Consider the following 12,748-nt stretch of genomic DNA (forward strand, 5'->3'; position numbering starts at 1 on the left):
ACACATGCATGTCATTTTTTTCATATATGTATATGTGTACAATATATTCATGGTGAATAGTGAAACATTTTTCAACTGTTTATAAACCAAAACAATAACCTGTTAGGGTTCTGAAGTGCAACTAGACAGTGATTTCATCAGCACCTTGTGGAGTTGTGCAATTAAATGCTTTAAATGGAAAAAAGGGGTGCTTGTTGGAGATGCCTCAGTAAATCCTGTAGCTTTCTGCACCAAGCAAAGTGTACTGAAATTTACTTACTTACTCAGACTTCTTGCAATACCTGCTGTTTAAACACCTCAGATCAAGAAAAAAAACCAGAAATTTCGCCCCACTGAAAATTCCATATCTTAAGCCGTATTTCTCACCAATATAATTACCATCCTAACCTGTAAGAATCACCAGTCAAGAAACAGTGGTGTCATATCTATGTTGGTCTAAGGATTAAAGAGAAAGAAGGCTTATAACGGATGTTTTACTTTTTATAAGGTCAGCTGATAAAACTGAAAAAAGTAAACAAGCTTTTGCATATCATTTCAGATCATCTGTCTTGTTTTCCTCACACTGCATCAGCTGATCTACCAATACATTATTTCTATAAACAAACCTACCTTCATGAGCTAAAGCATCTCTACAGCAGTTTCAATGCAGAGGACAAAGCCCCCTCACACCCTAAAGGCTATGCTATAAATACAACGAAACAAGCACAAGTTTGATATAGAAAATACTTTGTTGTGCATGGAGGCAAAATTCAATAAATCTTCCAGGTCTCTTTTATTCTATCTTGGGGAAAAAAAAAAAAGCAATTATGGGAAGAGATAACAATTTTTTCCTCTCCTAGTTAAAAATCTAAACTCCAGTTCAAGCAGAAACTGTCATTACTGAAGCACCCCTTAATGATGTAACCATACCTGTGGGCGGTGATGGAGCCACAGATACCTAATCAAAATGACCTTCCTAAAGGCTTGGGCTGTTCAAGCTGTAAGAATAATTGATAGAGATCAGAAACTGTGGTTTAAATAACCTAATTGGTCCCATAGTGCCCAAAACCAGCTTTAGGGCTGGAACAATTAAAAAGATTTTTTAAAATCTGATTATCTAGTGGTTTCAGAATATGCTTCTCTCTTTTCCATTCCAAACCACAAGCCTTGCAGACTTCTTTTTCCTGCTGTGGTAAAGAGTCTTAATAGCAAAAACCTAAACATGCTGCTTCCTACAGGCTTTATATGTCAATCAGACAATACCATGGTGATGAGGACTTCCAGCACTGGAAAAGTGGGCCATGATGGCTTTGTGACTGGTTTTCAAGATTATTACTCCCCTTCTTCCAGGTGACTTACACCTTCAGTATTTAAATGAAGACAGAGATGTCTAGACTAGGAGTGCCCTGCCAGAGTACACAATTGGCTCTACGTCACCAAACGCTCCCTGCACAGAAATTGTGCTGGCAAAGCTCAAACACCAGGAAAAACCTTTCCCAAGTGCAAGAGCAGACTAAAGAGGACAACATGGCAGTGTACCTGCACTTTTCCCTGTGCCATTTACCCTTATCCTCTGCTCCACACGTCTCCAGCTCATGCCCAGGTGGGCTCACAGTAGTATCAAGATCAGACCTAGGCTCTGCAATAACCACATAATTTATCTGGAAATTATATGCCACATGACTCAGACATGTGAGGTGTAGCTATCAGGACTCATGGCCAAATCAGTCTTGTGGCAGGGTGACTCAGAAGAGTCCTGCATAAACAGCCAAGTTTTGGTCTGTACACCATTTTCATATTTTAACAGAACACAAGACACAAGCTTAAGTTACTGTGGTAAAATACTTATGAAAAGGAACAATTCTTACAGGTCCCATACATAAGATATTTTCAGTAAACATTTTTTCTGCACTAACAACTTTTATCAGCCTATCAACATTACTTACAAGTATGCCATCCCAGTGCTGACAAATGAACTCCTAATTTAAAAGCAGTTACAGTACCATACTTTCTTTTGCCATGTAAGTTTTTCACCTGTAGAACAGATTTTAAGTATCCCAGATCATCCCAGACAAACCCTTGTTCTACTCTAGGAGGAGGCTGTAAACAATTTTACAGCTGAAATGAAACAGCCTTTGTGCATATGTTAATACAGTGAGTCCAGAGGAGGGCCATCGAGATGATCAGAGGGATGGAACCTCTCTCCTGCAAGGAAAGGGTGGGAGAGTTGGCTGAGATTTCAGCCTAGAGAAAGCTCCAGGCAGACCTTATTGCAGTCTTTCAGTACCTGAAGAGAGACCACAAAAAATCTGAAGAGGGACTTTTTACAAGAGTGGGCAATGATAGAACAAGGAGGAATGTCTTTCACCTGGAAGAGGGCTGGTTTAGATTGGATATTTGAAAGGAATTCTTCACTGTGAGGGTGGTGAGGAACTGGTACAGCTTGCCCTGAGAAGTTACAGATGCCTCATTCCTGGAAGTGTTCAAGGCCAGGTTGGATGGGGCTCTGAGCAACCTGGTCTAGGGAAAGGCATCCCTGCCCAAGGAGAGGGGTGGGAGGTGTTGGAACTAGATGATATTTATTAAGGTCCCTTCCAACCTAAACCATTCTTTAATTCTGTGATACAGTAATCACAACAACCAACTATCAGTGTATCTCAGCCTTAAAGTTGCCTTAGTATTAGGTAATTAGAATTAAATTTTATTACTCTGTAACTTTCCTCCAAAACATTTTTACTACTTGTGGCCCCTTACTGGAGTCTTCCAAACCTTCTTCCTCATCTTTTACTTACATATCCCTATCCCAACCTTCATAGCTCACTCCTGTAAAACAAAATGCCACTGCTGTCATAATTTCAAACACCATCTGCTTTGAAACCTGGGCAAGCAGAATTAAGCTAATTAAGCCTGTCTCTCTTCTGCTCATTAATTGCTTTGCTACAGAATCCACTTCCTTCAACAACATTATGCTCTGAAAGAGAAATTTTCACTTTCAAATACATTCACTGCCTGTTCAGCCACAAATAAATGATTTCAAATCGCTCTATGCTTTTGTTAGTACCAGCATGAAACCAAAGTTCTACAAGCTGTGAACTGTGCCATTCATATATGTGGATTATAAATCCTAAGAACATCCCTAATCCGTTCTTCACCAACTACTTTAGTAGACACATCTAGCTTATGCACTTTCTTCTCAACCCAAATTTGCCTATTATGCCATAAATACATTAAAAGAAAAAACTGCCATTTAAGCTGGTCATCCACCAAACAACAGGAGTGCCCAGGGAATACCACACCGTCCAATAATTGCTACAAGAGTCCAGCATGGACACTGAAGCAGCACATGGCATTATCCATTAATGAGGATTGCCACATTAATCCTGAAGCAACAGGAAAAACTAGCAATAGGCATTGTACCTGCTAAAGGAAGTGACTTGCTTGAAACAATCTCCTGTGTCAGCAGCAGAGCTAGGATTTAGTGGCCTAATCACAACACCCACCAATTACATCAGAACACAGACCTCTGAAATAACCTTTTTGTTTTTCTGCAGATGTCAGACTGGCATCATACATACTACTACTTTAACTTAAAGACTGAAATTTTAAAATTTTAACCTGTCAAGCCTTAGACATTGAGCATCAGATTCAGAGCTCTGCATACCAGTTCCTCCACATCCAAAGATGTGCATCAGAAGCCATGTGGCCCCTCTCTGGAACAAGAGTCAGGGGTGATACACAACTGCTCCAATAGATGAGCTAGCACCAGGCAGGGCTTTATTTCCTAGGTGCCACCCACCTGCCAGCAAAATCACCTGCTGTCACTTCCCACCTCGACTGTCAACCGCACCAGTGACTCAATGCACAAGATCCCTCTTCCTCCTAACTACATGGCATGTGACAGTCCTCATTCCCACATGCAAAGAGAAAAAAAAAAAGTCTAAAAATACCCAGGAGTATGGTTTAGTTTTTTATAGGAGAAGGGTAATTGCTTGGGATCCAGAACAACTCACTCGAGGTTGTGGTTTGTGCACTGCCCAGAATGATGAGTACCTTTTCTAAAAAGAGCCTGCAAAACATCTAAATTCGGGCCATGCAGCCCTGGTTTAGTTTCTCCTGCGCCAGTCCCCACCACTCCCACAGCAGGCTTTGCTCCCTGGGTGATAATACTGCCTGTCCTAGATTACAAGTCAGCTGTGCCAAAGGGGACCTACAGGAGGTTTTGCCCTAAGTCTGATGCACAACTGCTCTTACTTGGTTCAGGACACATCAGAGGGACCCAAAGCAGCCAATAAACCCAGGTTTTCTTACACCTCTCAAAGACTGAAAAAATTTTGCAGTTGCCCTACAACACACTTTCATCATGTGGGTGGTATAAGTATGATTCAAAACTGAAAGGACTCTGGTCTGAAAGTCAGTTTTAGCAACAGTGTCAGTGGTATTTTCTCACAATCTAGAAGAGGTGGAGTGGCTATAGAACAGCTCTTAGAGCTTTTATATCCTGTATTTTAACAGGTTAAATCTGGCACCCTTAGAAGTGTAAAGAAAGGCTTTCATTTTCTCGTACTGCATTTTACCAAGCTGTCTACTGGCAAAGGCTTATGTGGTCAGGATGGTAACTCTTCTATTTCCACAGAACACCCAAGTTCTGTGAGGGACCACCCATAACAAAGACCCATCCATGACATTCACTCACTTGCCAGACAGTTCTGATGAGCACATTTCCCCACCTTCCACAAATTATGCAAAATATCAGCTTTCTTTCGCACCGCTCTGAATATCCAGCTTTCCAGGAATTTGCCAAGTTTTTCACATCGCCTAATAAAAATCTTTCTGGGGTGCATTTCATGCTCATTTGGACCAGACATCTATTGCTAACTTTTGCCAATTAGACAGTGTGCAAGGTTAAAAGAACAAAAACCAAACAGAACCAACCTCCTCCCTCAAAACAACTGGTGCATAGCTTGACTCTGTATTCTTACACACACACACTTTTCTTAATAACCCCGCTAATGTGGGAATAATGTTTATTCAGATCTGTTCCAAGATACTATATTATTAAAGCATATTTGCAATGGCAAGGCTGTAAACATATTAAAGGCTTTCTCATTCCTAAAATTCAGTCTTGCAAAGGGGAAGCTCCCAGTAATGACAGTAATTTATTTTAACAAACAGCACGTTCTGACTAGGCTGGAAAACAAAGCCTACTTGCTCTTAAAAATAACTGCCTTTGAACTACCTCTCCCAAGCTCATGGAGTTCAGATTGAATCTCCTTTTTCCCACAGCACCAGTTCAAGATGCAGAATCCACAGCTGCCACCCCTGCTCATGCAGGGCACCTCCTTTCCAGTCCCTCTTCTGTTTCTGGATGACACTTGCTGAGCCCACACTGCAAACAGAGACACTTAATTACACAGGTATGCAGCTCAACTTCACTATCTCACAGAAGTACGGACTTCAGAAAATAGAAATAGGAAGACTTAGAATAGATATTAGGAAGAAATTTTTTTACTGTGAGGGTGGTGAGGCACCAAAACAAGTTGCCCAGACTAGCTGTGGATGTCCCATTCCTAGAAATGTTCAAGGCCAGGTTGGATGGGGCTTTGAGCATCCTGGCCTACTGGAAGGTATCGCTGTCCATGGCAAGGGTTTGGAACTGGATGATGTTTAAGGTTTCTTCCAAACAAAAACATTCTGTGATTCTTTGAAATTCAGTTCAAGTTGCTAAATGAGAGCTTGGTATGAGGGAAGAGCAGAATTCTTCTGTTCCCTCGTTATCTTGTATAAGAATCTTGTTCACCAGATCTAAAGCACAATAACTACACAAACATTAATAAGTTTTGGGGTTGAGGTTTGGGTTTTGTTTTCACTGTGGAATCTGAGTCTGACTTATTCAGATCACTTATTGCTTTCTTTCATGCAGCAACCTTGCCTGTTCATATTATCTGAGGGTACTTGTCTGAAAGGCCTTTCTAGATTAGCTGCATTTTCTTTTTTAATTTTCATTTAAATTTACCTCTAAAATTCTCTTTCCAAGCTAAGTCACATCACTCAGAAGTACAATTACTGGGTAAACATTCCTTGTTATGGCTGAGGATCAGAGGAAAAAAAAAATCCCAATCTGCTTGCTGCAACCCTCGCGTTGCTGTGTGCTGTTGTGCAGGTAGGTGACTGCACCCCAGGAATCCAGCAGGGCTCAGCAGGCTCAGGTGACAAGCAGGGCTTGCTCAGCACTTGTCTTGGGCAACCAGAGCACAGACTGGAGCCAGCAGGGCAGGCTGATAAACTTGATAGAGAAGGACAGAAACTGCAGTGAAGAATAAACAGCTTGAGAAGGCGGGAGAGATGGGTAAGATACACCAGAAGAGAGGCGGCAAGTCTAGGAAAACAAAATTCACTTCTTCTGCATTTACCCTTCTCTCAATTCCTCAGAATTCATCAGAAGGAATTGAGAGGAGGGTAAGTGCAGGAGAAGTGAATGCAAGCTGTGGGGAGGCAACAGCTTTAGGTGGGCTCAACAGAGTGGAAAAGCCTAAACCAGCAACAGTGTGATTGCTAGGAAGAATAGAAGGAAAGAAGAGGAAGAGAAATAAGGAGGTGGCACAGGAGGGGAGTGCTTAAACTGAGAAGGGATGATTGAGGGAGGAAAGGGACAGAACTAGAAAAAGTGGAAGAAAAAATGGACGCAGGTGAAACATGGAATGAGATGGGGGTGTAATACATTGGATAGGGCAGATTTAGAGAAAGAGTGAAAGGTAAATGGAATCTAAAAGAAAATGACACATTGAGAAGATAAATCTACTTATTTTTTTAACAAGATAAAAGCACACATTTCACAATAGTTTTAAAGACCTTTTAAGTCAGTTGGGCATTTTTCATGTAATGGAAGGTTCTTCCAGGAGCAAGCTGGTAGAATAGGAGGGAGCAGACAAATAGCAGGGCCAAGCTCTTCTTCTAGGGTACCATGAAGTTTCTTACCTTCCATGCAAACTAAGTATTGAGACTGCATCCTCTTAGGCTTTCCTAAAACAGTTTGTTATAGGATCTAAGGTAAACCAAACATTTTGAAGAAAGGAAAGATACAAGTTGCCTTATTTCATTTTGACTCAGATCTTCTAAACTGATTGTGCTGATCACTTGGGGAAGTACCCCGAGATTGCATCTGCCTGCACTGCACTGTATCTATCTCACATCCTCATTACATGGCCCTACTAATTTTGCTGGAGGGCTGCTAGAGGCACTAAAAACAGTCCTTCCCAATGGAAAAGGGTCACAGAATCCAGTGACAGCAATGACAATGCTGATTAAAACCAGAAATTTCTATACAAGAGCTATAAATTGTACTGCATATAGGTTTTTTAATTAGCTGATTGATTTTGTTTTAAACAAATGTGCTCTTGATTAAATGGAAACTTGCATGGCAATATACTATTTTTAATTAAAACACTGAGGGCTTTCACTGAAAACAGCCACCAAACTTTCATCCTTAAAATGCAAATATTTTAACTTTAAGCAACTGAAAATCAAAACTCTTCCCCATTGAGAACTCTTACCATTTTTTTTTTAAATTAACCCAACCCACAACCATTCAGGAAATTTAGAAATATATGTATGTGTGCACACATGTGTTAGCTAAAAGTTGAACCATCTCCAGTGACAATTCCAGCTTTCATACTTAGAGGCACACAGACAACTCCTCAACATGCACCTGGTAAGATGTGCAAGGGCAGGCTGTAATGCTATAGCTATACATATTTTTGCATACTTCTGGTATTCCAACAATCCAGGCACACTATTTTAGTACAAAATACTAAATAAATAATGGATACCTACTAAGCTTATCACTAGTTTCCTAGAGGAAGAAAAACAGTTTTCTTCAAGAAGATAAAAATATTTTAAAACCACAGCTGACACTATCACACACTTTCACTAAACCACTTTGTTCCCACCAAGTCCAGCCCTACCCTGGCCCTATTAGCAAAACCAGTCTCCCTCTGGGAATTTGCCTTACTGCAGATATCCAGCTAAGCTGCTCTAAGTAATCAAACTCTTCACAACATCTTTATTCCAAAAGAATTGTAATCCGCGCATAATACCTCCAACAAGTCCATTTTCCTTTGTTGTCTCCATTTTGACAGTGGATTGATTAGATGTCTTCATCTTTGAGGTATTAATGGATTCCAAGAGGGAGACAAATTCTAGAAAGTTAGATTCGTTGGGCATCTGACCTTCTTTAGCTTCTAGATCTGATTTAGAGGTTGGTAAGGTCTTTTCTTTGTCAGATACCTCCGCAAAATTCTTACTTAAAAGCACATCTGTCCCACTGTCTACACTCAACACCCGCATGTGCCTCTTTTCATGAGCAGTTCTGCAGGACTGCGGGTCTAGGTTATGCAAGTCTTCCTTAGAACTTAAATCCACAGCCTGGACATTTTCCAAAGCATTCTCCTGATTTGGATCTGAACAAGTGTTAGTTTCTAGAGGTGTATTTGCTGGGTTGCTGAGCTCCTTTACTGCATCACCCGATTCATAGCCAGAGCATTGGTTGGACGACAGCTCTGCCCTCAACATTTCTGGAGTTCTGTCACTTTCACTAACTTCTGAGCAAGGCTTAGCTTTACTGTCATCAGACAGGTCAAACGTGATAACAGGGATTCTGAGCTGTTCATTAGTTTGCTGACTTGACCAGCCTGCTCTAACTACTCCAGAGTCAAGGGCTGAGCTTGTTCTCTCACTTTCCAGGGCCTGTAAGTGGACAGAGCCTGGTAGGTCACTAAGGGTAGTGTTTGGTGTAGTACTCATTGTGATGACAATTTTAATGGGCTCACACAGCTGGTCTCCAGGAAGAGAATTGTCCACAACTGCAAGAGCAGTCTCACTGTCTGAGCAATCAAGGTCCTCATGGCTATTACCAGCATTGCAAGAGCTTTCCATCTGCTCATGCTCTTTGGTTGCAATAGCATTGCACTGTGGGCAGTTATTGGTAAAACCTGTCTGTGGTGATCCATCTGGCAATTTCTCTCTTTTGTAGCTTTTAGGATTACTTAAATGGTCTGAAATAACTGAATTTTCACTGTCCCATGGCTCTGAAGAAACTCCAGTCCTTAAAATATCACCTTGTGATGAAGAAATATTGGAGAAGTTTTTAGCTATGTCTCTGTCCACAAGAATATCTTGGGATCCATGGTGGCCACAAGGCTGTCCATTCAATCCTTTTTCATTTATTCCATCACCAGGAAATGTTTCCATAGCAGCTGGTTTTGTTGCTATTGCTGATGTGGTGGCACCTGAACCGGAGGTTGTAGAAACAGGTAATATATCTGCTTTGATACAGGGTGAGGTAGATGAAACTGGTGGTGTAGCCTGATCTTCTAGTACCATAACACCTAAAAAAAAGCATTTGGGCATTAGGTCTCACATGAACACTAAGCATTAATAAAGTATGATCTTTAACCAATAAAACCTGATCCAGAGCAGAGCAAAGGAAGCACAGATGATGCAGCTGATTAAAACAGCTCTAAAGCAACAAGGGTTTTTTTTTGGTAGCTACATATGAAATACTACAAAAGCAAGATAGACTCCATCCAAGTCAGGACAAGCATAGCAGCATGTCCAAATAGTCAAAATAGCTGAAGAAACAGCTAGTTTCAAAATCAAAATGTTTTAGAGAACTATCCCCACTTAGGGAGAGGTGAAGGAAAGAGTAAGCCAATGCTGCAGGTTTGCTACATCACTTTCTGCAATTCCTAAATGGTCACACAGGATAAGCCTTAACAAAAACAAAACAAGATTTAAAATATTAAGACATCTCAAGTGAGATGGAAGTGTAGGCAAAGTAAGGTGTGCTGGAATATACAACACAGCTAAAGGTTGATAATCACAACAGAAGTTTACAGCCACATGTTCAAGGATGCAATACAAGTGTTAACTTCCTAGTTTAATGCTTTACAGAGCTCAGAGCTTCCTAAGAATGTGGGGCAAGGCTCTTTTATCTCCCTGTATCAAAATGGGGAGAGATATTTGCACAGCCCTCGAAGGGTTGCATCCCAAACAGCTTGGCTGACTGTTGAGAAAGCTTAGTCTGTTAGAATACCCTTGAAATTTAGTTCTAGCTCTTCAACTCAGATCCTAACAGGAGGCACAGCAGAACCTGCCATGGAGTCCTCTGTGCCATAATTTTTTGTGCCAAGCAATGATTAAACAACAGCCTAGGGGACTTATAAAGCCTTTAAAATACCTCTAAGATCTTCAATCGTTTCCCGTGTTGGCAGGTCCTAAAAAATGAAAAGAAACACACAAGATTAACATGGTCATTTATTAAATTCTGTTGGGGAAAAAAATCTATCAATGTAGCTATCAATAGCTATCTAATCAAAGGTTAATTACAGCATTAGTAAGGTGCTTAAAATCACTGAAATTTGAACACGTACCTTGCACAAAATGCAAGGGGTGGGTGAGGGAGATGGTTATAGAACAGTCATGCTCCAAATTGCATCACTGAAATTGTGTGTGATATTTGGGGAGGGGAAAGAAAAGCAAAATTTTCTTTAAAAAAATTTTTGCAGTGCCTAATCCAGATACACTTTTTTTAATCATTAAGGAATAGAATGTGTTTGTCTGTTCCATTTATCCAGCTGTGTGTTTCCAAAGAACTAGAATGAAAAGTTTGGCCTCTAGCATTGGTAAGTATTTCTCAATGGAAAACTAGAGGACAGAGACATTAAATTAATACAGAATCATTTAGATTCCAAGAAAGCTTTGAAGGTCATTTAGCCCAAATCCCCTCTGCCATACACACACACTTGAAGGAGATACAGTTTGAGCAGGTTGCTCAGGGTCATCTCCAACAGAGCTTTGAAAATCTCCAAAGAAGGAGATTTCACAACTTCTCTGGAAAACCTCTTCCAGTATTTGACCACTCACTTGGTAGGGAGAAAAAAAAAAAAAACAACACACAAATTACCAAAAACCAAAACAACTCCACAAAAAAGACATTAAATGTAATTATTTGATCTAACTGTAGCTTTCCATGGCTGCAACTGTTTCTTATCCTGCCACTGGGCACCTCTGAGAAGAGCGTGCTCAACCTGCTGTGTAACTTACTATTACAAAACTGAAAACAGCAGTAAGCTCTACTTGTATGGTTACAAAAGAGTTTAGCCTTACAAAGGCTGAAACAGTCCATCTGCCTGTCCTCACACATCATGTTCCTCAATCACCTTGTTTGTCTCTGCTGGATTCTCATCAGTAGGTCAGTGTGCATGGGAACTAATTGGGGAGCTCAAAACTAAACACAACACTCCATAAGGAATACTTCAGGAGTTTAAATTCAACAGCCTAAGTGCATAATTAGAAACGAGACATTGAAAAAAATGACTGTGGCTCTCTTCTGACTGACAGGCACCAAAACTAAGAGGAAATTATTATTATTTTCTAAAATTTCATGGTGATAGCCTGGCAGCAAGAATAGGAGACTTGGTTTGACAAGACCCAACCTACATGTTTGGAAGTGGGAGACCAGGATGAGATCCCGGGAAGGCATAGGTTTGCAGAATGGACAAATACCAGAATACTGGAGAGTAGGACAGAAACAAGGTGAAAAATATTTTACCTCATAAAAAAAAAAGCCCAGCAAAAAGAACTATTAATGTCTCTGAATCACACAGATGCTACAAAAAGGTAAAAACACTCCAGGAAATGAAGAAATAGTTCTGATTCAGATCAGGATTTAAATAATTTGTAGTAAATAGGGATAAAGGGTGGGTGTGGAGGAATATGAAGACAGAATGAAGTATCAAATAGCCACTTATTCAGAAATCACTAACCATCCTCTGCACTGACTGAGGCAGGAGTCCTGTAGAAAAAAATAGCATGGTATCACATAATTAAAGATGTTATCACAATATGCAAGGGGAGTAGCTTAAGATTACACAGACAGTGTTATTCTGTTTCTTAATTTTTTGAAAATTTCTTCAACTTATCATGAGTGTTTCCTATTTTTTTCTTTAATAACATTTACACACATTACTTTCATCACTTCATATACGTTTGATTTATTAAGCACAGCCATTGGCGTTGAGTGCACATATAGGTACTTTTAACCTCCTCTAGATATCCCCTAGATTTAAAGGAATTTAAAAGCTGAAGAGATGTTTTTGGTTCATTTTATAAGCATAAGTCTAGTTATACAAAACCAAATTATTAATGGTCCAGGAGCAAATCTCTTCAGAGGCAACAAAATAATGCTGACTGCATTAGCCTCTCCCTCCTCTCAAAGCAGCCCCAAAAAGCTAGTTGCTCTTGGCAAGATTTACAAAGGCCACTTGCTATCTGTGGAGCAGAGAGAGCCCTCCTAAGAAGTGCAGCATTATGTATGACAGTTTCAGCTCTGCAAAGCCAAACCTTTAGGACAAGGCTGACAGACAGCAGTGGCATACCCAGTAGATCCATTCCAAGGGAATGACCCTTCCTGCTTGGAGCAGGCCTGTGTTACAAGCAATGAGCACCTGGCAACACAAAACCAAGTGTGGTGAGCTGTGGACTGCTGGAGGAGTGCACATACTGACCGTGGCTCCAGGGGAGTCCTGCGAGTGCGGGGCCTGCACTCTGGAACTGTCAGGAATTGTCTGGGTAGAGCCGTTTGGGCTGCTCTCACCGGCGGCGGGATCCCCCGAGTTATTGCTGAAGGGGAAGCACACAAAAGATAAAGCAATACTTATCACCACAGGGCATCACAGCGAGCTCTGGGAAGTAGCTCACGAATAAGAACACA

General features: G+C 40.7%; 1 protein-coding gene across 1 annotated transcript in view; it reads right to left on the bottom strand.

Moving 5' to 3' along the window:
* The window catches only part of PCNX2 (pecanex 2), a 151,371-nt gene that overhangs the window by 129,835 nt on the left and 8,788 nt on the right, over positions 1-12,748 (bottom strand). Inside the window, 3 exon segments of the mRNA XM_054514349.1 lie at positions 8,073-9,362; positions 10,214-10,250; positions 12,543-12,657. Of these exon segments, the coding sequence (XP_054370324.1) occupies positions 8,073-9,362; positions 10,214-10,250; positions 12,543-12,657 (1,442 nt within the window).

The sequence above is a fragment of the Molothrus ater genome, chromosome 3, assembly GCF_012460135.2.
Source record: "Molothrus ater isolate BHLD 08-10-18 breed brown headed cowbird chromosome 3, BPBGC_Mater_1.1, whole genome shotgun sequence".
Lineage (NCBI taxonomy): Eukaryota > Metazoa > Chordata > Aves > Passeriformes > Icteridae > Molothrus > Molothrus ater.